This window comes from Penicilliopsis zonata (assembly GCF_001890105.1).
Source record: "Penicilliopsis zonata CBS 506.65 unplaced genomic scaffold ASPZOscaffold_4, whole genome shotgun sequence".
Classification (NCBI taxonomy): Eukaryota; Fungi; Ascomycota; class Eurotiomycetes; order Eurotiales; family Aspergillaceae; genus Penicilliopsis; species Penicilliopsis zonata.
The window spans coordinates 917,984-938,681 of record NW_019208914.1 but is presented as its reverse complement, the minus strand read 5'-3'; the positions used below and the strand labels follow the sequence as shown (position 1 = coordinate 938,681).

Here is a 20,698-nt window from a genome sequence, read left to right as displayed (position 1 = left end):
CTGGCAAAGAAGAAAACAAAACAGGGAGAAGGAGAGAGAATTTTATCGGTATTTTGATTTAGTTTGATTTATTCTTTATATGTGAGGACCTTGGATAAAGAAATGGCCCTTCCCCGGACCCCTCAGAAGACAGGGAGGGAGCTGCAGCATCTGGTCGATTCGCTGAACGATCGATTCTTCCTCGACCTCCCCAATCCCCTATTCTCCTCGCCTTCCATGACGGAGGGGAAGGAGAAGCCGCCCGGGCTGATCTGTTACCTTGGCATCAAGCGGTTGTTCTACAATCGCAACGTGGACCATCTGCATCGGGTCCTGGATAATTTCGAGGAATGGGCGATCTCCCGGCGGAATGAGCGGCAGCGTGGGCGGGGGATGAGACAGCAGCAGCAGCAGCAAAAGTCCAGTCGGCACGGTCGTCAATCGTATGGTACCACGCCTGTTAATGCTGGTGCGACGGCTGGATCTTCGTCGGCGTCGTTGTTGCGGGAGACTGTTGGCTACAGCTTCACAGACGGAGATAGGCTAATGCGCCCGTCGCGCGACGACCAAGACGCACATATTCGGTATCTGAAGAAGCTGATCGATGATGAAATTTGGCTGTTGAACAATGGTGCCTTTTCCCCGCTGGCTGAGGATGTCGAGTCGCAAGGCCGCCGACTGGCGGAGCAGTTGCTACCCCGGCCACCATCGAAGAGAAGGTTATCGTCCGACAATGAGGATGAGGACGAGGACGAGGACGGGGAGTCTTCGGATTTCCACACGGCCCCGAGTTCGCCGGTGAAGCATTCGTGCTCACCGATCAGGACCCTGGATTTCACGCGCACGGCACCGGCTGCCATTGCGGACGAGTTCCTCGACTCGGATCTCGAAGAGGGGAATTGGAACTTGAATAATGGACGCACGGGGCAAGCGACACAGAATGACACTCTCGCGGTATCGACTGCCCCGCGCCAGAACCCGACAAGACAGACATCGACCGTTTCAGTCGGTGCCGGGCCGACGTTCTGGTCGGAAGCAGGACCGTCCGGTAGAACAAGCTTGCTGAAGAAGAGCTTCTCGACCGTCGCCACTTCCTTCATGTCAGACACCGATACCATACCGATGAATACCTCCTTTGCCAATACAACGATCACCGAGCCGGACGCGGGCGGCGATGACGATGAGACGGACAGCCAATCTGTTTACGAGTACCTGCTGGCGTCGCACGCAATGGAGCTCTTTGACGGAGTCAACGGAGTCAACGGGATGAACCCGAAGGGCGCGCGTATGGTGGCCGAGGCCAACAGCATCATCGACCAGAAGATCCTCGACCGCCTGCTGACCTATGGGCCATTCTCCGTCGAGCAGTCCTTCCCGCGGTCCATCCCGCTGCGACACCGGTACGAACTCGAGAGAATCGGGAGGGCATGGAAGGTGCCCCTGAAGGAAATGCTGGTGGGCGACACCATCTCGTTCCAATCGCACGAGGACTTTTGGAAATGGATCGAGCGCCACAGTCGACGAGGCAACGCCGGGCTTCCGGAGAAGTCCTCGCGTAAGGCCTGGGACGCGGCGGTCGAGCAGTTCAAAACCGACAAACATTCCGAGGTGGTTGTGCTGACGGGCGATCTGGACTGGTGCAGTCCCTCGGAGCCCGGGATCCTCAAGCTGAGGCTCAACCCCTTACGGACTGAACGGACGTGTCGATTTCGTCGACGCTTCGGGGCTGACCGTTTCATGAGCCTCACCATCCCGGCACCGTCACGCCCACCGAACCATCTGCGGATCGAATCGCACCCGACCCTGTTGAGAGAGAGCATCGCCTCCTGGCTGACGCAGAACGTGCATTCCTGCCTGGGGCGGAAATGGAGACCGTTCTACGTCGAAGAGGTCAAGCTGAAACGCAAATCCAATAAAGGCTTCGCCGAGCCACGATTCCGAGTAGACTTTTTCGCAGTCGACGGCGTCGACTTTGACCAGTACAGTCTGCGGCCGATGCCTGCCATCTCCCCCGCCCGCCAGGACTGCGACAGACACACGCCGATGAGCCTCGAGGCCCTGGTCAACTGGCACATGCCGCCCGAAGCGAACCGGAACCAGAGCAACTGCAAGCTCTTCCAGCGGTTTTCGCTGGGTCTGTCCAAGACGTATGCGACTGTGGTGCTGAAACCGGCGCAGATCCTGCATCTGAAAGATCTGCCTGGCCGCCCGGTCATGAACGACGGGTGTGCGCTCATGTCGCGCTCTGTGGCAAATGCCATCTGCGACCATCTGGGGATGACGGGCAACACGCCCAGCTGCTTCCAGGGCAGGATTGCCGGCGCCAAGGGCCTGTGGATGGTAGACCGGCACGAGTCGCCCCTTGCGGGCGAGGACAACGATCCCTTCTGGATCCAGATCACGGATTCCCAGTTGAAGATCAAGCCTCATCCACGCGACTGGACGGGCCCTCTCGATGACGAGCAGCTGACCTTTGAGGTGCTGAACTGGTCGAAACCGCTGCACCCGGTCGACTTGAACGTCCAGCTGCTGGCCATCCTGGAGCACGGCGGGCCGATGAAGGAGTACATTGCCGAACTGACGCGGCGCGGGATCCGCGAGCTGTATCAGGACTTTGCGGCCGTGCTGCAGGCTGACAGCAGTGTGCTGTGTCGGGGTCTGGTGCAGAAACTACGGCCGCCCGGGCCCGACGGTGCCATGATGATGGCCATGAGGATCAAACGATTGGAACAGTGGATGATGGACGACGCGGAATACATCATCCGGCTCTCCGAGGCTGGGTTCTCGCCCCGCTGCTTTCTGCCCCTACGGAAGCGCCTGAGGAGGTTTCTACAAGAAGCACTGGACCGGCACGTCGATGAGCTGCACATCGAGGTGCCCTTGTCCACCTACGCATACTGCATTGCGGACCCGTACGGGGTCCTGCAGGAGGATGAGGTGCATTTCGAGTTTTCCAGCCAGTGGCAGGATCCTCACGGTCAGTTCGAGGATAACCTGCTCGACGGGGTGGACGTGCTGGTCGGCCGACTACCAGCACATCTGCCGTCGGACATTCAGCGCCGACGGGCAGTCTGGAAGCCAGAGCTGCGTCACTTCAAAGACGTTATTGTGTTTCCGACAAAGGGGAATACGCCTCTTGCACACCTATTGTCCGGGGGCGACTACGATGGGGACACGCCCTGGATCTGCTGGGACCAGAATATTGTCTCCCAGTTTGCCAATTGCAAGCCACCCCCGGAAGAAGAAGAATACGGTTCCCAGCACTTTGGTCTCACGAACCATTCCATCCCCATGGACCAGATTCCGTCGATGGACGAGTTCCTGCGCGGAACGTTCGCCTTCAACCTGACGCTGTCGAACCTCGGCCGATGCACGGTCGAGCACGAGAAGCTCAAGTACGACGAGTCAATCGACCATAGCAAGGCAAAGGAACTGGCGTGCCTCCTGAGCCATCTGGTCGACGGTCGGAAAGGCGGCGTCCACCTGTCGGAGCAGGCGTGGAAAGAATACCGACGCACAATCAGCCCACGGATGCGAGAGGCGCCGGCGTACAAGAACCCGGAGCGGCGCCCAAAGATGTCGAATATTATCGACTACCTGAAGTTCCGTGTGGCTCGCACGGAGCGAGACGCCGTGCTGAAACAACTCAACGATGCCTTCCCGGAGAAGGACATTGTCCACCACAAAGACGAAGACCTGCTTCGCCCATACCAGGAGGCGATAGCAATGGCGGATGAAGACCGGCGGCATGGCGGCCGTCTGCACGATCTTCTAAAGGAGATCGCCCGGGAGATCCAGAAGCAGCAACGCGCCTGGACGGCCACCTTCCAGGGTGAGAGCAAGGAATACTCGTCCAAAGCCGAGCAGGCCGTTGAGCGCGTACGCGCGATTAACCCGCCCCCCGGTGACCATCCGCTCTGCCACACCTGGCAGCAGAGCCCCGCGGAGTGGCTGAAGCATCTCGCCTCGGCGACGTACGCGCGACACTGGCGGTCGAGCTTCCCCTTCCACGCCTTCGGCGAGACGCTATGCCAGATCAAGGCCAGCCAGGCCCCGTCCCGGTCGGTTCGCAACGAGATCCTCGCCTGCTACAAGGTCAGCCAGCGGATGGTGCAGCATCTGACGGCGACCGATCAGCTAGAGGAGACGCCTGGCGGGTCGGACGCCGACGATCAGGTGTATGAGGGCGAGGACGCGATCGAAGCCATGCTGGTTGCAGGCTACGAGGTGGGTGAAGAGTTTGATTTCGACGACGGCAAGTCTGTAGAGTAGGAGGTAGTGAATCTTGTAGGAAATATTGATGCCTAGAGAGAAGTGCTTGCTATTCAGAGGTTGTCGGTGGTCGCTCCTTCCAAGAATGGTTTAGTTGTACTTCACGTGATGCTGACATGTGACGTCCCACGTGATGACACCCCAATAGCCCAAAACAGCAGGCGGTCAGCTGGCGTATCACATGCCAGGCATGTGCTGATTCCTGAAGCCTGAATCTGCTGATTCCTGGGCGCTGAAATTGCCACAATTAGAAAGAGCGAAGCAGAGAACAAGCGGCAAACACAAGCGAATAATCGATCATGACATGTGACAGAGAAGGGTTGGGACACGCCATGGTTTGTTGGGAACTCCTGGTACGGATCAGGTTTGCCAGTTGGCAGTATTTCCACGTTCTATTCTATCATGGTACTTACTCCGTACTACTCCGTACTATATATAGCTATCTGTTAAATTGACATTATACCTACCTATCCACTACTATACAAAAGAATAATAAATCAATATAAGTACTATTACTATTATCATTACTCTCTACTAAGCAACTACTAGTAACATGTGAATGCCGGGCGGTGGAGAGACTCCGTCGTCATCGCATGTTTTCCCGCCTTCACGTGCAAAACGGGCGCTGAGACTTTCCCTCGCCAGTTTCGCCCTGGTTGGCTGTCCCAAGCAACGACCAACTGCCTCCTGTCCTCTGGTTGAACGCTGGCGAGTGAAGAATTACGAGTTATTCCATGGAAAACCGCCCGAACGGAACTGCTGGGCCACTCAGCAGTATTCCTGCCCATGTCTCGCACGATGCACGATTACTTTTGAACTGCGGCGGCAATAGCAGCGACTGCCCTCAAGATACCGCTACCCCTCCTCCTCCTGCTGCTGCTCCTCTCCATCCTCCTCTCCATCCTCTGCCTCCTTTATCCTCTACTTCGATTGCTCCGGCTATCAGAATGGATCTCGACGGTGTCGATGACCGTTCTCGACGGGCGACCAGTGTCTTATCCATGGATGATATTGAAGCCGCCCAGGCTCTTGAAGGCCTTCGTTCGGGTATGTCGCTAGAAATTATTAGGTCTATGGATAAAAGAATTTTTTTTAAAGAAGAAAAATTAAACATAATTAGATTATCAATCCCCACGTACATCCTCGCAGCATTCACCCAGAGCTACGATGACGACCTCTGTTTCTACCTCCGACTCGAACCAGCCGGAACCTCTCCTCTCTCTACTCACCTCGACCCATCCGCTGATCTCCTCAGCCATCAACGGTTCCATGTCCGCCTATACCTCGTCTAAGTCGTATTCTCCGCGCTTCAGGTACGGCGCCGAGTTTATCGAGCGCACCATCGGCTCGCCCGTAGCCAATACGGTCCATACCGTGGGACGGAAGACGGGCGTGGAGAGCGGACTCCGCTGGGCGCTGCAGCGACGGGGGTCTGCGTCCGTCGAGGCCGCTGGTCCCACCGCCACCAAACGTCGCAAGGTGGACACGAAGAGTCATTTCCACGGTGATGTCGATGTGGAAAAGGGGTTGAGAGACGACGGCGTGCCCGTACACCGGACACGAAGCGTCTCTGACCTTTCTCTCCCCGAATCTCTTCCTCCCTACGACGATCTTAGATCACCGAGCTATGAAGATCTGGGCAATGGAACGCAGAGCCCGGAAACGAAAAATGCCTCCAGGCAGGTCAACCCGACCTGGCAGAATAGACTGATGATCTCCACGTCGGGTCTTGGAGTGGCGATGAGTGAGGAATCGATGCGAAGCCTACAGTATTGCCTGACGTGGCTGCGGTGGGCGAATGGCCGGTTAGGGAAATCCATCGTTGCTCTCAAGGGTGCACTACAGGAATGGGAGAAGTCGACGCAGGAGAACGATGAGGATGTGTCTGCGACCAGCTCCCGGAACAACCTTCTCACACAGCGGATCCAGGCTGTCCGCGAGGATGTCCTCGCCACCTTGAAACAGGTGGTGGACATCATCTCCAAGTATGCCGGCGGCGCGCTGCCGGAGAACGCGCGCAATCTGGTGCGTCGCCATCTCACATCGCTGCCGCAACGGTTCCAGATCGCCTCGACGTCAAATCCTCCCCCAAATACGACTGCGAGTGCGTCGGATGTGACCGTCAGTGCTCATCGTATCCTCGTCCTGGCCCAGGAAGGATTAGACATGATGGCGCAGGTCAATAGCGTGGTTAACGACACCTTGGTCAGTGCGGAACACTGGTGCAGCCGCCTGGGCAAACGGTCTCCACAAGCCAGGGAGTCGGAAGCTCCGTCGTCGCAGCCGGCCCAGCAATCCCTGTCTCTCGATGAAAAGCTGCCCACTGCGCCGACAAGTGAACAAGACGTTCACATGGGCGGGATAGAGAAAGCATGATCATCTCTCTTCCAAATGACTCATTCTTTTATCTATAAATATATATATATATATATATATATATATTTATTCTGCTCTGTCTCTTTGGCGCAATCATTACATAACATTCATTTCCTGATATCCCTTGGTTGGAGTTTGGGTTTTATTTAGACATGAGTTTTGCAACTGGTATACACTTGTTCTCAGCGATAACTACTGAAAGTTTATATATGTACATTTTGGTCAAATGCATATCCAGCATATGGATACTTTTTCAGTCACTTCCTTTAGGCTAGTTGACAGAAGTGTGAGAAATCCACAGCATCAGAACAAATCTCTGCCAGCGCCTCTCCTCCATGATCCTTGCCCACTTGACCCTTGATTCCAGCACACGCAGCTGGCGCAGCCTCCATTGGCGCCTCCACTGGGCCACTTGATGCATCATCGCCAGGTGGTCACGGGGCCAGCGCCATCTGCGTACCTTGTCACCTGGTTTTTGCATCGAGCCGATCTCGTGGGAGGAGGTACTATTCCAGTTATATCTCGGACTGGAAACCGTCCACATCCACCTTCTTAATTCGTGCAGCTCGTCCGTGTCCCGCACGAGGGTCAAGACCGAAGACCGGGCCAGATAATGCTGATGGATATGATGGTCTACCCGATAACAGGCGAACAGCAGGTGAATTTCCATATTGTCATCCACATTCACATCCACAGTCGTGTTTATATTCACGTTGAGCTCAGCCCGGACGAAATCCACACTCTCCTCCACGAGGGCCAGATATCGACCGCGCTGGGCAGGCGTCGCAAGACGACCGTATTGCGGTTCACGCAGTGCGACGGCCTCGTCGAGCGGAGAAACGTCTTCGTCGCGTGTATGCGCAAAGGGCGGGTCGCTCCAGAACCGGTACGTGTTTGTTTCGATATCGTGGATCATCTTCCTGGGAGAGGGCATGGAGCATGTCGTGCATGAGAGGGCTTCTGAGAGGCAGGCATTCTAATGAGTCAGTAACACACACACCACACGTAGTTCTAGATATGAATACAAATAAATATGTTTTGCAGACCATTTCGTCCTCTCGCGTCTCTAGCCATGATATGCCTTCTGGTTGAGTGGGAAGGGCCTCTGGATCGAGGTATCGGTTCTGTAGGATCGGATACATGGTAGATGGTCTATTAAGAGAAAGAGGTAAGATGGAATAGAGATATACTAGTCATTTATAATTGAATAATCGACTGGTTCAAGTGAAAAGATAGATAGGTCTTCTGGATCAGATCAAGTGTCAAGGGCAAGGGCTTGTGATGGAGTCATGGGTACAGGTCTTTATAAGAGTGAATGAATGACATTAGTATATAGTACGTTCTTATTGTTCTTGTCTAGGCTAAGTGTTGTCTTGTCTAAGGTATTGTTTGAAGCCAAGACAGTCTCACTATACAAAGCATCTGCGTCAGTTATAACTACTCTCATTTCTACCATATCAACTCTCCCTTCTCAATACCTCAACAGACCAACAGCGAATTTCAAGATGTTTAATATATCATCACTTCTAGTCCCTCTCTTTCCGACAGCCTGCCTCCTCCTCTCCTCCCTCTTTGTGACAATCTACTACGGCCCTTGGATCCGTCGATGTTTCCAAATCAAGCAGAGGAATAAACACGACGAGACCGGACCAGAGCAACTCTCCCTGAGAGAATCTTCCTCTGCCCCCCATAACATCTTTGAACTCGAAACGCTCCCATCAGAGACGGATCTAAGTCTTACCCTGAACATGGATCTGCCATTTCCATTCGAGTGGTCTGAAGAAGAAGAAAATGATGATGATAATGAAGAAGGAGAAGAAGATTTACCAAAGCCGACTTACAACCCTTTGAACATATCTGAATCCGAGCCAGAAGAACAGTTATACCATATTTCGGATCTCTCGTCGTCATCATACTCTGTCCCTAGAAGAAGCGAACTGCTCAAGAAGTACTTTGGGGATGATTACAGGCGTGTTCTATCCAAGGAGGAGTTGTTGATGCAGACCACAAAGGAAAGAAGTGTCGAGGGCGATGGAGCCTCTGAGAGCGATGGGGATAAAATCAGAGGATGGATGGAGGCCGTGGTTGACTTTGCGGTTGGATGGTTTCAGAGTCAGAGATGAAGACTCTATTTTTCCATCTAGTTTATGTATTGAATAGATTTAACCTCTATGGTCTAGTTTCATAACTCATCTATCATTAATCTATAGAAAAAAAAATCGCTAAGGCAAAGTGTACCCTCCGTCAACAACAAGGTCAGCGCCAGTGGTGTAGCTGGCAGCGTCCGAGGCCAGGTAGAGGAACGCCCCTTTGAGCTCCTCCGGGAGACCCTCGCGGCCCATGGGGATCTTCCGCTTCCAAATTTCGTGAGTATCTTGTGAGACGAAGCTAGCGATCTCGGTGAGAATGTAGCCTGGCGAGACGGTGTTCGCACGCGCGAACCGAACCCACTCGACGGCAAAGGATTTGCCTGATGGTTAGTCGTTATTCATACTTGCGTTTTCTTTTTTATCAAAAACTTACAAAGATGAATGACGCCTGCCTTGGCGGCATTGTAGGCAGCCTGCAACTGAGGGATGTTGACAATGTGGCCGCTCATTGAAGCGGTGGCAACGAAGCTGCCGTAGGTGAAGTTGGTGAGCTTGTTGCCGTTGATGTCGGTGCCCTCTTCCTTCTGGCGTCTCCAGTGGGCAGCAGCAGCCTTGGCACAGTAGTAGGTGCCGTTCAGATCGATATCGACCACCTCGTGGTAGTGTTCCAGAGGGCCGTCCACCGCAGGGCCCTTAGTCCAGGGAATGCCGGCGTTGGCGATCAAGATATCCAGCCGACCATTGAACTCCTTGACCACGAGGTCCACGGCATCGGCCACGGCATTGGCATCCGTCACGTTGACCTTGTAAGCCTTGGCTAGTATTGATCAGTACGAGAATTTCACTCTTTCACTCCTCCTTGTCACTAACCTTGAACACCGTACTTGGAGGCAATCTCTGCAGCCCGTTCTATGCAGCTGGGGTTGCTGTTGTACCACAACGCCACGTTGGCGCCAGCCTCCGCCAGGCCATGGGCGACATGTAGACCAATCCCGGCGCCAGCGCCGGTCACAATGGCCGTCTTGCCCTTGAGCGAGAAAAGACTCAGCAGACTAGAAGGCTCGGGTGGCGTGGTGTTGTCAAAGACGAAGACACCGTCCTGGATGGGTGAAGCAGCCATTGTGAGATGAGGTAAAAGACGTGATAGAGAATGAAACTGAAACCGTGGAAGAAGATAAAAAAACTCGATGAAAGCTGGGAGAGTGAAAGTATCTCGCCAGCTTTAAGTACCCCGTAGCTCCTCCACAGCTCCCCCCTCCAGCACACAGGTCTAGTCCCTTTCGTCTCGTCTCGGTCGTGGCATGTAGAGGTGGTGGAGACCTCGAACACAACAATGGTGGATAAGTGACGCCATATCGTCTCCGTCCCGCCCCCGAAAGAGGGCGGCTACGGAGGCCGCCAGAGCAAAGGCAACGCCGACATGCCAGGTCCACCAGTTACTTCGTAGTAACTACTCCGTAGGGGAAATCACGGCGGATCATGGGCCAGTTGGCAGTGCTGCCATCCCGCCAGCTCACCGGAATCCGTATCCACCATCTCTGCCGCCGGTCGACTAGAGTAGCAGTATCCTCCAAATAGACAGCATTAATCTTGAGAGCTCTCAATAATAGGTCTTTTCTGCTTCCGAATCAGGGGCGGTAAGAGTCTGCTAATGGTGGAGTCGCAGGGGAAATAATGACCATCTCCTGTGTCATTTGCACGGTCAGTACCACGAACTGCATGAGGAAGGGAGCATCATTGGGCAGGGGATTCTAACGGATGATCGAAGATCCGAATAAAAATCGTTCCTGTGCTGGTTATTTCGAGCAGACATGGATGCTGAGAAAGAAGGAGGCCAATTGGGGGTTAAAGGCACCTGGTACTAGCAGTACCTGGTGCGAGTATTGGGAGGGATCAAAAGAAATAAGAAAATATTCAGATATTGCACTCAATATATCAATAGACGCCAATCGATAGATGGAAATAATGAAGTAAAAATCTATTAGCTAGTGGAAAGGGATAGAAACTTAGAAAATAGTAAGAAATGAAAGTGCAAGGGGATTCTGTTAGCTGCTTAATCCTATGAGAACGGAGGTCTGATATTGCTCTCCAGCTCTGGAAAGATGTTGTTAAGTAACATGGGCAAGAAACCGAAAGGAAGAGTCTTCGGCGGACAACATCGTCCACATCTCAACTGGAACTGTAAAGAGGATTATGCCAAAGCCTCGAAAAACGGATTCAATTTTTACGCCAGAAGGAAGATTGTTATGCTCCAGATCCGCCTCGTTGATATGGCCACGGATATGAACGCTGAGTAGCACTCTATAATCTGTGCTGTGATGCAGTCCAGTCGCCATTCTTCTTGTGACTGGCCGGGAGATGTCTGAACACGGGGCGAAGGTGATACTCGGGGCTCCTCTTTTAGGGACGTGAACCGGCACAGCGGCGACTTGGCTCTTAAAGGCGTCCCGAAAGAGTCTGGCGTATATAGCAGCAAGTGTTTCATGGCGGCCATTCAATTCCCGCAGCGTATTGACTAAGGCTCTAGTGAAGGAGGTTTCAAAACGCGCGCCGGCTGCTTCCTCCCAGCCGATGGCAGCGATAGTCTCCGGACCGTCGTGCATAGCCACTGATCCCGCTGAACAGTAGTCAAATATGTAGCAGATATCTCCCTCTAGATCCTCTACTGGCACACGTACAACCCGCCAGTCGACCGTGGGGCCAACTAGCTGTCCCCAGCTGCTTGACTCTCCTCTATATCAAGTTAGTAAATACTAGTCCTCTCACAATGATGCCTGGTAATTACGATGGAGTACTCACGCTAGATGCCAGGCGCTGCTGCTGCTTCCTGAAGGGCCTGCATGGCCAGAGTAGATATAAATACGCACGGTATCCTTGCCTGCATGCTGGCCAGACCAACTGTTTATCTCCGAAGCGAGAGAGAACCGGGGGGATTTGGTTGGGATGACGAAGCGGTCAGTACTGTAGTTGTAGACGCTCTTGAAAACTTCCAGTAGCTCCATCTCCAGGGTTTCGACGCCCATCGTGTCATTCTCCCAATGGAAGGCGAAAACAGACACTTTCTTGTACTTGTTTTCTGGAGAGGGGAGCACAGCGTTCACTGCGGTCTCCAAGTCGGAGGCGAAATCCTGGAGACGCTTCGGCTTTGACGGCATAAACGCGTGTATGGGCTTAGATGTTGACATGGTCAAAGAGAGTAAATATCATTAAGGCTGAGACTGTGGTGATAGACAAAAGTGTAGACGAGAGTGTAGTGGGAAGGGTAGAGGGGAGGCTAGAGGGAAGACTAGAGAGGGAAGTGTAGCAGAGAAAGGAGAACAGATTAAAAGAAGTTTCAGAAGTAAAGAAGAATTGAGAAGTGAAAGTGAGAAGTGAAAGTGAGAAGTAAAAGTAAGAAGTGAGAGTTGCTGCCTACCAATAAAAGAAGTATATCCATGGGTTCAATATTCTAGTGTCATATACTACTATATACCTTCTGAGGAATACTTTATCCTTTATTCTTAATATTATCATTGAATATCAAGACATAGAATCAAAGTAAAGGGGAAAAGGGCTATATTGAATCCATCAGTAGCTAAATAAGTAGGATGAAGTAGAGAAGAGAGGAGGATATTTACTATTAGTGAGAGAAAACAGCACCAATATCTCTCTATTGGTATTGAATAGTCAGTATTCTAGTCTATCATTAGTCTATCAAATTAAATAAAGATTATAAAATTGGTTAATAGTAAAATGACTACAATTTGTAAGTTCTGCTATTCGCTAGTATGAGCGCCCTATACCTGTGGTTTAGTTAGTGACAGCTTCACGCTTCACACTACCCGCTCTATCTCTAGATCAGCATTTTTTGAACACAATTCAAGAAAAGAAGGTCTCAATTAGACTTCTCTTAACTATGTATCAGGCTTCTTACTATGCTTGTCCATTTTCCTGTTGATTCGCTCGGAAGAGGGCCGCAAACACGACATATCAACCTCCATTCCACAGGATGACCTCGACAACGCATGGCCATGGAGGAAGGTGTCAAGAGCAGAGACGTAAGCCTGCATGGTCATTTCATATCCATTTATCAAGGCGCATTTGATCTGACAAGCTGTTTGGGAGTGAGCAGCAAGCATTCTTCGCGCCCTCGGTGATGATCACATCCACATTCCTCCCAGACCCTGCTCTGGCTCTCCCATAACAAACCACCACACGCCAGAGATGCCACCTTCTGCCATCCCAGTTTTGCCACCACCCTGTCGCTGCCTTCTCTCTGTACTGTTTCCTGTGGTTCTCGAACGCTCCAGCTCTGAACGGTAGCAACAGCCCGGGTCAAAAGACAGTCGACTGGGTGAGAGAGAGAGCCACGTTTCTGAACATCGAGGACGACCAGGATAAATCACAGACAAAATGCTGGCTACGACCACCGTGGTTGCGATTGCCGTCGGCTGTGCGGCGGTCTTCATGATATCTACCGCAGTGGGCACTGTGGTCTGGTTGAGAGTTCGCCATGACAGGCTCGCCCGCGAGATACGATATGCCGGACAAGGACCCTACGCTCGCAGTATCCGAGGGTTTCAGGCTGATACGGTCACTTCCTTATCACGGGAGGAAGGCTCGGCCCTGCGACAGTATGGACAGCTGCCATTTGGGAGACCAACGGAATGGGGCTTGCTTGCGTCGAGAGAAAGCCTGTCTGGACCAGGCAAGACTGGGTCGGATACGGTATCAATGATTGAAAGAGCACGCTCTTTACGCAAGTCCCTGTCCCTGTCAAAATCCAGCCAACGACCAAAGGCCCTCCCAAAGATCCCTCGCATCAACTCCCTGGCCACTTTGGAGGAGAATATCCGCGACACATTGACCAGAATCTCGACTGAAAGAGAAGAGATCCCGCTGTCGGCTATTGAGGGCGTGATGGAGCTACCGGCAGAGACGACTCCCAGACAAACACCGGAGATGGAAGAGGACCGTTTCTGTCGCGATGCATGCTGTCGACCTATATCGCAGGCGTGGCCAGTGTCTCACAAAAACCCTCTGAGCTTGAATCCGGTCACGAAGAGTGTCCCCAACGTATTCGATAATTCACCAGCACGGATCCGAGCCGGGAGTATCACGACTCAGACGGCTGGAATCGTGCCAGACCGTCCAATACCGCCGCCGCCTCCTGCAGTGACGTTGCCTAACCGATTCCTATCGAAGAATGATTCGATAATGCACTTGTCGTCGATGAGTCTAGACACCGCAGATGCAGACAGCTCGATTTTGGATGATAACTTCAGGGTTTCGCTATCGGAAATCGCCGAGTTCACTTCGCCCCATCTGCCGCCCTGTCCGACTTTCATCCCTTTCAGTGCCTACGATGTCGGGCTGCATGATCGCGGCCGTAAAAGCTATACATCATCCACGGGCCCTACCTTCCCGGGGTACTCCAGTTCCGATACGCGTCGGATGGAAAGTGAGAATACCTCTCCTCGCCGCAGTCTGACTGCTCGTCATCCAGGATACAGCACCGAGAGGGCCACTGCACCACCGCGACGCAGTGAGTCTTTAAGTTCAAGTCCAAGCAAGCGACATAACTCGTCGATATGGGGTCCTCAAGGAATGGAACCCCCGCCGTATTCGAACCTTCCCGCTCACCATCTGAACTTGGCCGATCCGAACATGTTGGTCTCATCTCAAGGGCACATGGCCCAGCGATACTCGATGTTCGAAAGCCATCATGATCCCTTCCTCAACGGGGTCTCGCCGCGCACCCAAGGCGTATCAGCGAGCAGGACACCAAGCTTTACTACTCCAGAAGGATCTTTGCCGCGACCCTCCGACTTCTCAGGAAGATCACCACTGTATTCCGCGATGAAGGGCAATCCAGGCACACGCAAGGGACACCGCCGGCAAAACTGCGTGCGGATTTCGATCCATCCGCCCGTCTCCTTTGGGCGGCCAGTCTTCTCTCCCATGGCCGAAGAACCAGAGGAGGTGGAAGAGCTAGAAACCCATCATCACTCAGCAGTATCATCCATCTCGGGGCCTGTCTCGGTGTCCAGCATCTCTCCCATCTCCCCACCATCAAAACACAACAGCCAACACGACACGCACAGCCTGACCCAGTTCAATGAAACCTCGCAAGCTCTGTGTCGAGACCCGCCGCGGAAACGAAAGCACGCTCGAACCGATTCCACCGACTCTACCTTCGGCGCAGAGAACGATAACACGGTTTTGCCCGCGCTTTGTACCTCCCTTCCCACCGCCACCAGTCACAGCCTGTCTCGCACTCCGTCACCGGAAAAGCCTGTTCCGTTCTGGGCCATACCCAGCAGCAAACCGAGGGCCTCTGTGCAGTCGGACAACAAATCCAGTGACGGCAGCCCGCGACGATCGTTGATCAAGGGCCCTCGCAGTCAGCCCGGCAAATCCCCTATTTCAGCAGCACGCAACAGTGTCCATCGCACATCCATCCCGGTTCCGCTAGGGGAAACTTCAGTATCAGTCACTTCCAGCCCCAACACCCCCAGTAGCAGATTACCCCTCGCGACAGGCCCACACAGCAGGGACTTTCGACGATCCGTTGAGACCTCTGGTCCAGCAGATCAAGAGATCAGCCCAGCCCGCTACTCGCGCTCCCGTAGCGTTCGCGAGAGCCACGGCGGCAGCATGCAGCCTCGCAATAACACCAACACAGTGACTATCTGGGAAGACCCGGACTCGTTCGGATCCCCCTCCCACCAGCAGCGGATGTCACTTGAGTTCGGCGGGGGTAGGGCGGGATTCATCTCGCCTCATAAATCGGTCGAGAGCCGGAGACTGTCGCGCATGCACAGTGAACGCGGCGCGCCGAGGCAGGGCCTCACCACGCCGCAGCGGCAGACTATCGGACTTGGATTGGGGGTGGGCACGCCGGCTAGTCTATACGACCGGGATGGGTTTCTCAAGGAGTAATGGTTCTTTTTTGGGGGGGGGGGGATGGGGAGAGGGAGGAAGAGAGGATATTATTTATCACTGCTTAGCTTCTTGTCCATTTTTTGATACCATAGAAACTAGTACCTGTCTTCAACATGCGTAGATATTTTGTTTTCGTTTTTGTTTTCTTTCTTTTGTCTTTTGTAATGATAGAAGAAAAATGATTTCTTTTTTTTTAATCTGTCCTCCTCCACTTGGTCTCATCGTCACTCCCATCCTGCGCATCGACCCCATTCTCCCCCTCGTCGCGCTGTCGTACCGTGCCCGCCCCCGGGCCGAGGGACAGCGACGGCGCCTCCCCGTCAGCAATCCAGTTCCCTTCCTCGTCGAAGAACTCGTGCATGTTCTCTGCGGTGATCCAGCCGGAGCCCCCCTCCACAGGCGGCGGGAGGGCACCCCCCGCGGCCCCGGCGGCAATCAGCCCAGACTGGAAGAGGGAACTACCCTGCACACCACCATCGACATCTTCATCACTGTCTTCCACTGGGTCCGGGTGCAGATTCGAGCACGCCGAGACAGCAGCGTAGAGCATCTGCACAGGCGTTTCCTCCGATTTCTCCACTTCTTCTTCTCCTTCCTCGTCTCCCTTCTCCTCGAGTACCGGCGGCACAATGGTTAATGTGATGGAGTCCTCTTCTTCGTCGTCGGCTACTTGTGCGGTTGTGGCAAGCGAAGGGATCTGCATGTATAGACCCTGGACCTCGGCGGAGGATGCGGGGAGTTGGAGCCGTTGAATCGCATGCAGACAGATGGACGGGTAGGGAATTGCAACTCCCGTAGAGGTAGAGGGGGCATACAGGAGGAATTTACTTAAAAGCGTCTCATTAGCTGAGCTCGTAACAAAAAAAAAAGGAATCCCAATTAGTAAGGATGTTCAATGTTTGCATACTCAGATGTCACCCAGACATCCACGCCGTCGATGACGACTTCTCTCTCGGAAAGGGCACCGGATGGGGCTGAACCATTCGCGGGCTCGCGTAGTCCGTTCAAAGCAGGGGTGGCCAGCAGGTCGGCCTCGAGGATGACGACCTTGCAGCGCTTGCTATGGTGGTGGAGAACCGGGGGGCCGGAGTAGAAGGAGGCAGGGGTACGGGATTGATGCTCGGCGAGGAGGACGAACGAGGACGCCTCGGGGGCGGAATGGATGACTTCCATGGTGGACTGCTGGGAAAAGAGAGCTGCTATTGAGAGTTGGCGATTGCGAATTCGAAAGGTGAAAGTGGAAAGGTACGAGACGGAGAGCAGAGGTGGAGTGCGGGTCTTCTTTTTGTAGCTTATCTGATAGAAGCTGTCTTGGCGTGGACGATGCTTGTGTTATTTAAGCAGTTGTACGGTAGAAGAAAAGGTTGTAGTAAGAAAATTCTTACTACTCTTATACAATATGTATATTTAATAACTTACTTGAAGTAACGGGTCATCTTGGGAACCAATCGTGGTACTAGTTAACATAGAACTATGTACTAATATCAAAGTAATCTCTAGCTCTATACTACTAACGATAATATATACTAAGGCAGAATAACAAAAAAATTGTCTCAAAGGCTTCAAACAACTTGAAATCGCTGACACTCTCTATATATTCAAAACTAAAAATTCGAACTGTATCATATGGTTAGCTTGAAGGCCATTGACCCAGTCAGAACTAACAGGCTGGCAGCCAACCAACCCATTGCACATCTAGAGAGGAACGAATGCAAACAACTTGATCTCCAGACTCTCGCGCGGCGGGCAGTTGGCCGGCGAGTTGGGATCGACAAAAGCGCTATGTGCGAGGGTTCTCCCACCCTCGGCAGTGCGGGAGCTGTCGTACTGGACGAAGACGAGAGGTTCCGAGGGCAGCTGGTCGCTCAGGTAGTACCAGGCGTGGCGGTCGCTGTGGGCGATCTTGCCCAACTCGTTCCAGCTTGAGGGGAAGATGAAACGGTTCTTGATCCACTCATCCTCACAGTCGACAGTCTGCCAGTCACACACGGCAAGGGGGTCGCGGCGGACAGGCTTGAGAGGCCGCCAGATGTTGATCGCCATCACACGATGTGTCTGGCGAAGACGCTCCAGCTCGGCAGGGTCAGTGACGAGCGTCTCAACATGGTGTGCCGCACCCACGGCCGTGAAGTCCGAGTGCACGCTGTGAGCTGGAGCGCGATTGTCAGCGAGCTGTGCTTCGTGCGAAGCAAAGCAGCGGATGCGATGGGCAAACGTGATGATTTTGGTTGCCCCAGTCCTATATCAACATGAATATCTAGGTCCGTACAGACAGATAAAACGTCAAAAAGCAACTTACACTTCTCGGACTAGCTCTTCCGTCTTCGGGATGAGAATATCAACCACCTTCTTTTCATTGGACCAGTCATCCAGCTCGGTCACCTCGTGCTTGAAATACTGGAATCCGTTCTTTTCCAGCGTGTAGCTGGCTTCGTCGCCGCGAATGTCCCGAATAAGGGCTGTGTGCGTCTCATTGTACTGATCAATGTTTTTGTATTCCGCCTCTCCCTCCGGCGTACGGAAATCAATGACCTTGGTGCGACCTGGAAGCTTCTCCCAGTAGACCAACTCCGTCTGGACGTCCTTCTTTGCTTTGATCGTGGAGACACTTGGGGTGGTGGACTGGGTAAGGACCATGGTCGTCATTATGCCTGACAATCGAATATTTGGTACCGCTTAGGAACTTTCACAGAATCAAGAATTGTAATGGATATTCAGCGACTGGTTGGAGAGTGTCAAGACAATTAGTAGGGCTTTATAAAGTCACTGACCCTATACCATATAGCGATATACTTAGTAACTTTCGTACTCGTATCCTCTGTCGTTTAGGATCAGCAGTGATCTCGCAATATTTAGTAACTCGTCCGAATACGAACCCGAATACGTCAAGGTCTGCATAAACCAGCACATAAACCCCAGGATTCTGTCGAGATGCAATTTATACAACTGTTTCTCTCGGCTCGCTTCGAAAGATCCGTGATGGTGGCTGTTCAGTCGTAGTAACTCCTCATGAATCCTGTGATGGTTTCCCCCTTCCCCCTTCACTCTGCCATGGACTTCTTAGAGTCTTCCGAATCTCCCTCGAGTCTCTTCATCCTCGTGTATGAGCCTTGACTTGTCGTCAGAGAGCGTGACAATCCGTTCGTTATGAAACATGGCAGCCGCAGAGACAAACCCTCTCGCTGCCGATCCAGAGATGGCCGAATCAAAAGAAAAAGACCCCTCACGGAACGAAAGCAGTATGATCGACAACCAGAATGACGAGCAGAACTCCTTCTCCGTCTGGTGGGAGGAGCCTGTAGAACAAGACTCCGCCAACCCGATGAACTGGACGAGCAGACGCAAATGGTCCATAATCGGCAGCGTCTCCCTAGTCACTTTCCTCACGTGAGCTGCCCCAACCTCAACCTCCTTCCAAATTGGACGTGCTGCTGACACCCGGCGCTGCCTCAGGCCCCTGGCTTCGTCGATGTTCGCTCCAGGAGTCCCCCAGGTCATGGTCGACTTCCACAACGACAGCACCCTGCTGGCCACCTTTGTCGTCTCAGTCTTTATCCTGGGGTATACCTTTGGCCCGCTCGTTGTGGCACCGCTGAGCGAGTGGGCAGGCCGCTCGCCGATCTACCATGTCTGCAACGTGCTGTTTGTGGTGTTTTCGATTGTCTGCGCCGTGGCTCCCAACATGAACACGCTCATTGCCTTTCGGTTCTTCGCCGGGTTCGTGGGCGTGGCTCCCATCACTATTGGTAGTGGCACCATTGCTGATATAATGCCGCGTGAGAAGCGAGGCGCAGCGATGGCCATCTGGTCGCTGGGGCCACTGCTGGGGCCTGTGATTGGGCCGGTAGTAGGGGGTTTCATTGTTGAGGACAAGGGGTGGAGATGGGTGTTTTGGGTTTTGGTTATTGTGGTGAGTAGACTTGCTCGCTGTGGTAAGGGTGTGAGGAGGACCCCATTTTCTGATATTGGATCTAGTCCGGTGCCTCTACGCTGCTCTGTTTCCTTGTGCTGCGGGAGACGTACGCGCCCATCATCCTTGAAAAAAAGGCCGCCCACCTGCGCAAGGAGACAGGGAATGATGCCTATCAGTCACGACTCAAGCCCAATATTCCCGCGGGGGAGATGTTTCGGCTGAGCATCTTACGCCCGACCAAGATGCTGCTGTTCTCGCCTATTGTCACGCTGCTGTCGTTGTATGTGGCGGTCCTGTACGGCCTGCTGTACATCCTCTTCACCACATTCACCTTCGTCTACGAAGACCAGTACCGGTTTTCCTCGTCAATGGTCGGGCTCGCGTACCTGGGGAGCGGGGCCGGGATGTTGTTAGGGCTTTTCTTCGTCGGCCGACTTAGCGACCAGCGCATCAAGAAGATCATGCAGTCTGGTCATCCTGTTAAGCCGGAGGACCGGATCCCCTTCTTTTTCTCCATCCCAGGATCGCTGTGCGTCCCAGTGGGACTCTTCCTCTACGGCTGGGGCGCCGACAAGCATTTGCACTGGATCGTGCCAGAGATTGGCAACGCCTTCACGGGCTTCGGCATGATCATCATCCTCATGTGCATCAACACATATCTCGTCGACGCTTTCACAGCCCACGCCGCGAGCGCCATTGCTGCCAACACCGTCTTACGTAGTCTTCTCGGCGCCCTCGTCCCGCTCGGAGGTCTGAACATGTATGACAGTCTGGGACTCGGATGGGGAAATAGCCTGCTCGGGTTTATTGCATTAGGCATGGCGAGCATTCCACTGTTGTTCCGCGTGTACGGTGAGCGCATCAGGACGAACCCGCGCTGGCAGAGGGAATGGTAGGCAGGTATGCTTAACTAGGCGTTTCCTGGATTAATAACGTAGGTCTGATATAGTATTTGGTAAGATATTCTTCTCACCTAAACACTGGAACTTCTGCAAATACATATATAGGTTGATTGAATTACATTACAAAACTTAATAAAGAAATTACCAAATAAAACAGCAAGGGATTAGACTAATAATTCTCATCTGGGTTCTCATAAATACTTTCTTTAATAAAGGAGCCTATTATATCTCCTAATATAAAG

At 53.1% G+C, this 20,698-nt stretch overlaps 10 protein-coding genes across 10 annotated transcripts; 5 read left to right on the top strand and 5 right to left on the bottom strand.

The window, feature by feature from the left end:
• Positions 1 to 102: 102 nt before the first annotated feature.
• ASPZODRAFT_62883 (hypothetical protein) lies at positions 103 to 4,251 on the top strand (the record flags this gene model as incomplete). Its single annotated transcript, XM_022729108.1, has 2 exons — positions 103 to 403; positions 512 to 4,251. The coding sequence occupies 2 exons, from the start codon at positions 103 to 105 to the stop codon at positions 4,249 to 4,251; spliced, it is 4,041 nt and encodes a 1,346-aa protein (XP_022582932.1).
• A 947-nt stretch (positions 4,252 to 5,198) lies between these two features.
• ASPZODRAFT_62206 (hypothetical protein) lies at positions 5,199 to 6,627 on the top strand (the record flags this gene model as incomplete). The annotated part of the gene is made up of 2 exons (XM_022729065.1): positions 5,199 to 5,298; positions 5,372 to 6,627. 2 exons carry the CDS (start codon positions 5,199 to 5,201, stop codon positions 6,625 to 6,627), a joined length of 1,356 nt encoding a protein of 451 aa, XP_022582931.1.
• A 135-nt stretch (positions 6,628 to 6,762) lies between these two features.
• ASPZODRAFT_1594180 (hypothetical protein) lies at positions 6,763 to 7,927 on the bottom strand. Its single transcript, XM_022726408.1, has one exon. It carries the CDS (start codon positions 7,559 to 7,561, stop codon positions 6,899 to 6,901), a length of 663 nt encoding a protein of 220 aa, XP_022582930.1. The 5' UTR covers positions 7,562 to 7,927; the 3' UTR covers positions 6,763 to 6,898.
• An 88-nt stretch (positions 7,928 to 8,015) lies between these two features.
• On the top strand, positions 8,016 to 8,845 carry ASPZODRAFT_130444 (hypothetical protein). The gene has a single exon (XM_022722503.1). The coding sequence runs from the start codon at positions 8,133 to 8,135 to the stop codon at positions 8,748 to 8,750; it is 618 nt and encodes a 205-aa protein (XP_022582929.1). The 5' UTR covers positions 8,016 to 8,132; the 3' UTR covers positions 8,751 to 8,845.
• On the bottom strand, positions 8,777 to 9,973 carry ASPZODRAFT_130443 (hypothetical protein). Its single transcript, XM_022722502.1, has 3 exons — positions 9,588 to 9,973; positions 9,151 to 9,534; positions 8,777 to 9,097 (listed from the first exon to the last, which is right to left on the bottom strand). The coding sequence occupies exons 1-3, from the start codon at positions 9,835 to 9,837 to the stop codon at positions 8,850 to 8,852; spliced, it is 882 nt and encodes a 293-aa protein (XP_022582928.1). The 5' UTR covers positions 9,838 to 9,973; the 3' UTR covers positions 8,777 to 8,849.
• Positions 9,974 to 10,825: 852 nt separating this feature from the next.
• ASPZODRAFT_61988 (hypothetical protein) lies at positions 10,826 to 11,872 on the bottom strand (the record flags this gene model as incomplete). The annotated part of the gene is made up of 2 exons (XM_022729036.1): positions 10,826 to 11,450; positions 11,517 to 11,872. The coding sequence occupies 2 exons, from the start codon at positions 11,870 to 11,872 to the stop codon at positions 10,826 to 10,828; spliced, it is 981 nt and encodes a 326-aa protein (XP_022582927.1).
• Positions 11,873 to 13,109: 1,237 nt separating this feature from the next.
• On the top strand, positions 13,110 to 15,638 carry ASPZODRAFT_14554 (hypothetical protein; the record flags this gene model as incomplete). Its single annotated transcript, XM_022725097.1, has 1 exon — positions 13,110 to 15,638. One exon carries the CDS (start codon positions 13,110 to 13,112, stop codon positions 15,636 to 15,638), a length of 2,529 nt encoding a protein of 842 aa, XP_022582926.1.
• An 85-nt stretch (positions 15,639 to 15,723) lies between these two features.
• On the bottom strand, positions 15,724 to 16,884 carry ASPZODRAFT_93016 (hypothetical protein). Its single transcript, XM_022730460.1, has 2 exons — positions 16,549 to 16,884; positions 15,724 to 16,468 (listed from the first exon to the last, which is right to left on the bottom strand). Exons 1-2 carry the CDS (start codon positions 16,812 to 16,814, stop codon positions 15,835 to 15,837), a joined length of 900 nt encoding a protein of 299 aa, XP_022582925.1. The 5' UTR covers positions 16,815 to 16,884; the 3' UTR covers positions 15,724 to 15,834.
• A 452-nt stretch (positions 16,885 to 17,336) lies between these two features.
• On the bottom strand, positions 17,337 to 18,278 carry ASPZODRAFT_62055 (hypothetical protein; the record flags this gene model as incomplete). The annotated part of the gene is made up of 2 exons (XM_022729045.1): positions 17,337 to 17,880; positions 17,941 to 18,278. The coding sequence occupies 2 exons, from the start codon at positions 18,276 to 18,278 to the stop codon at positions 17,337 to 17,339; spliced, it is 882 nt and encodes a 293-aa protein (XP_022582924.1).
• A 604-nt stretch (positions 18,279 to 18,882) lies between these two features.
• Positions 18,883 to 20,450, top strand: ASPZODRAFT_61473 (hypothetical protein; the record flags this gene model as incomplete). The annotated part of the gene is made up of 3 exons (XM_022728990.1): positions 18,883 to 19,028; positions 19,095 to 19,551; positions 19,617 to 20,450. The coding sequence occupies 3 exons, from the start codon at positions 18,883 to 18,885 to the stop codon at positions 20,448 to 20,450; spliced, it is 1,437 nt and encodes a 478-aa protein (XP_022582923.1).
• Between the last annotated feature and the right edge of the window lie 248 nt (positions 20,451 to 20,698).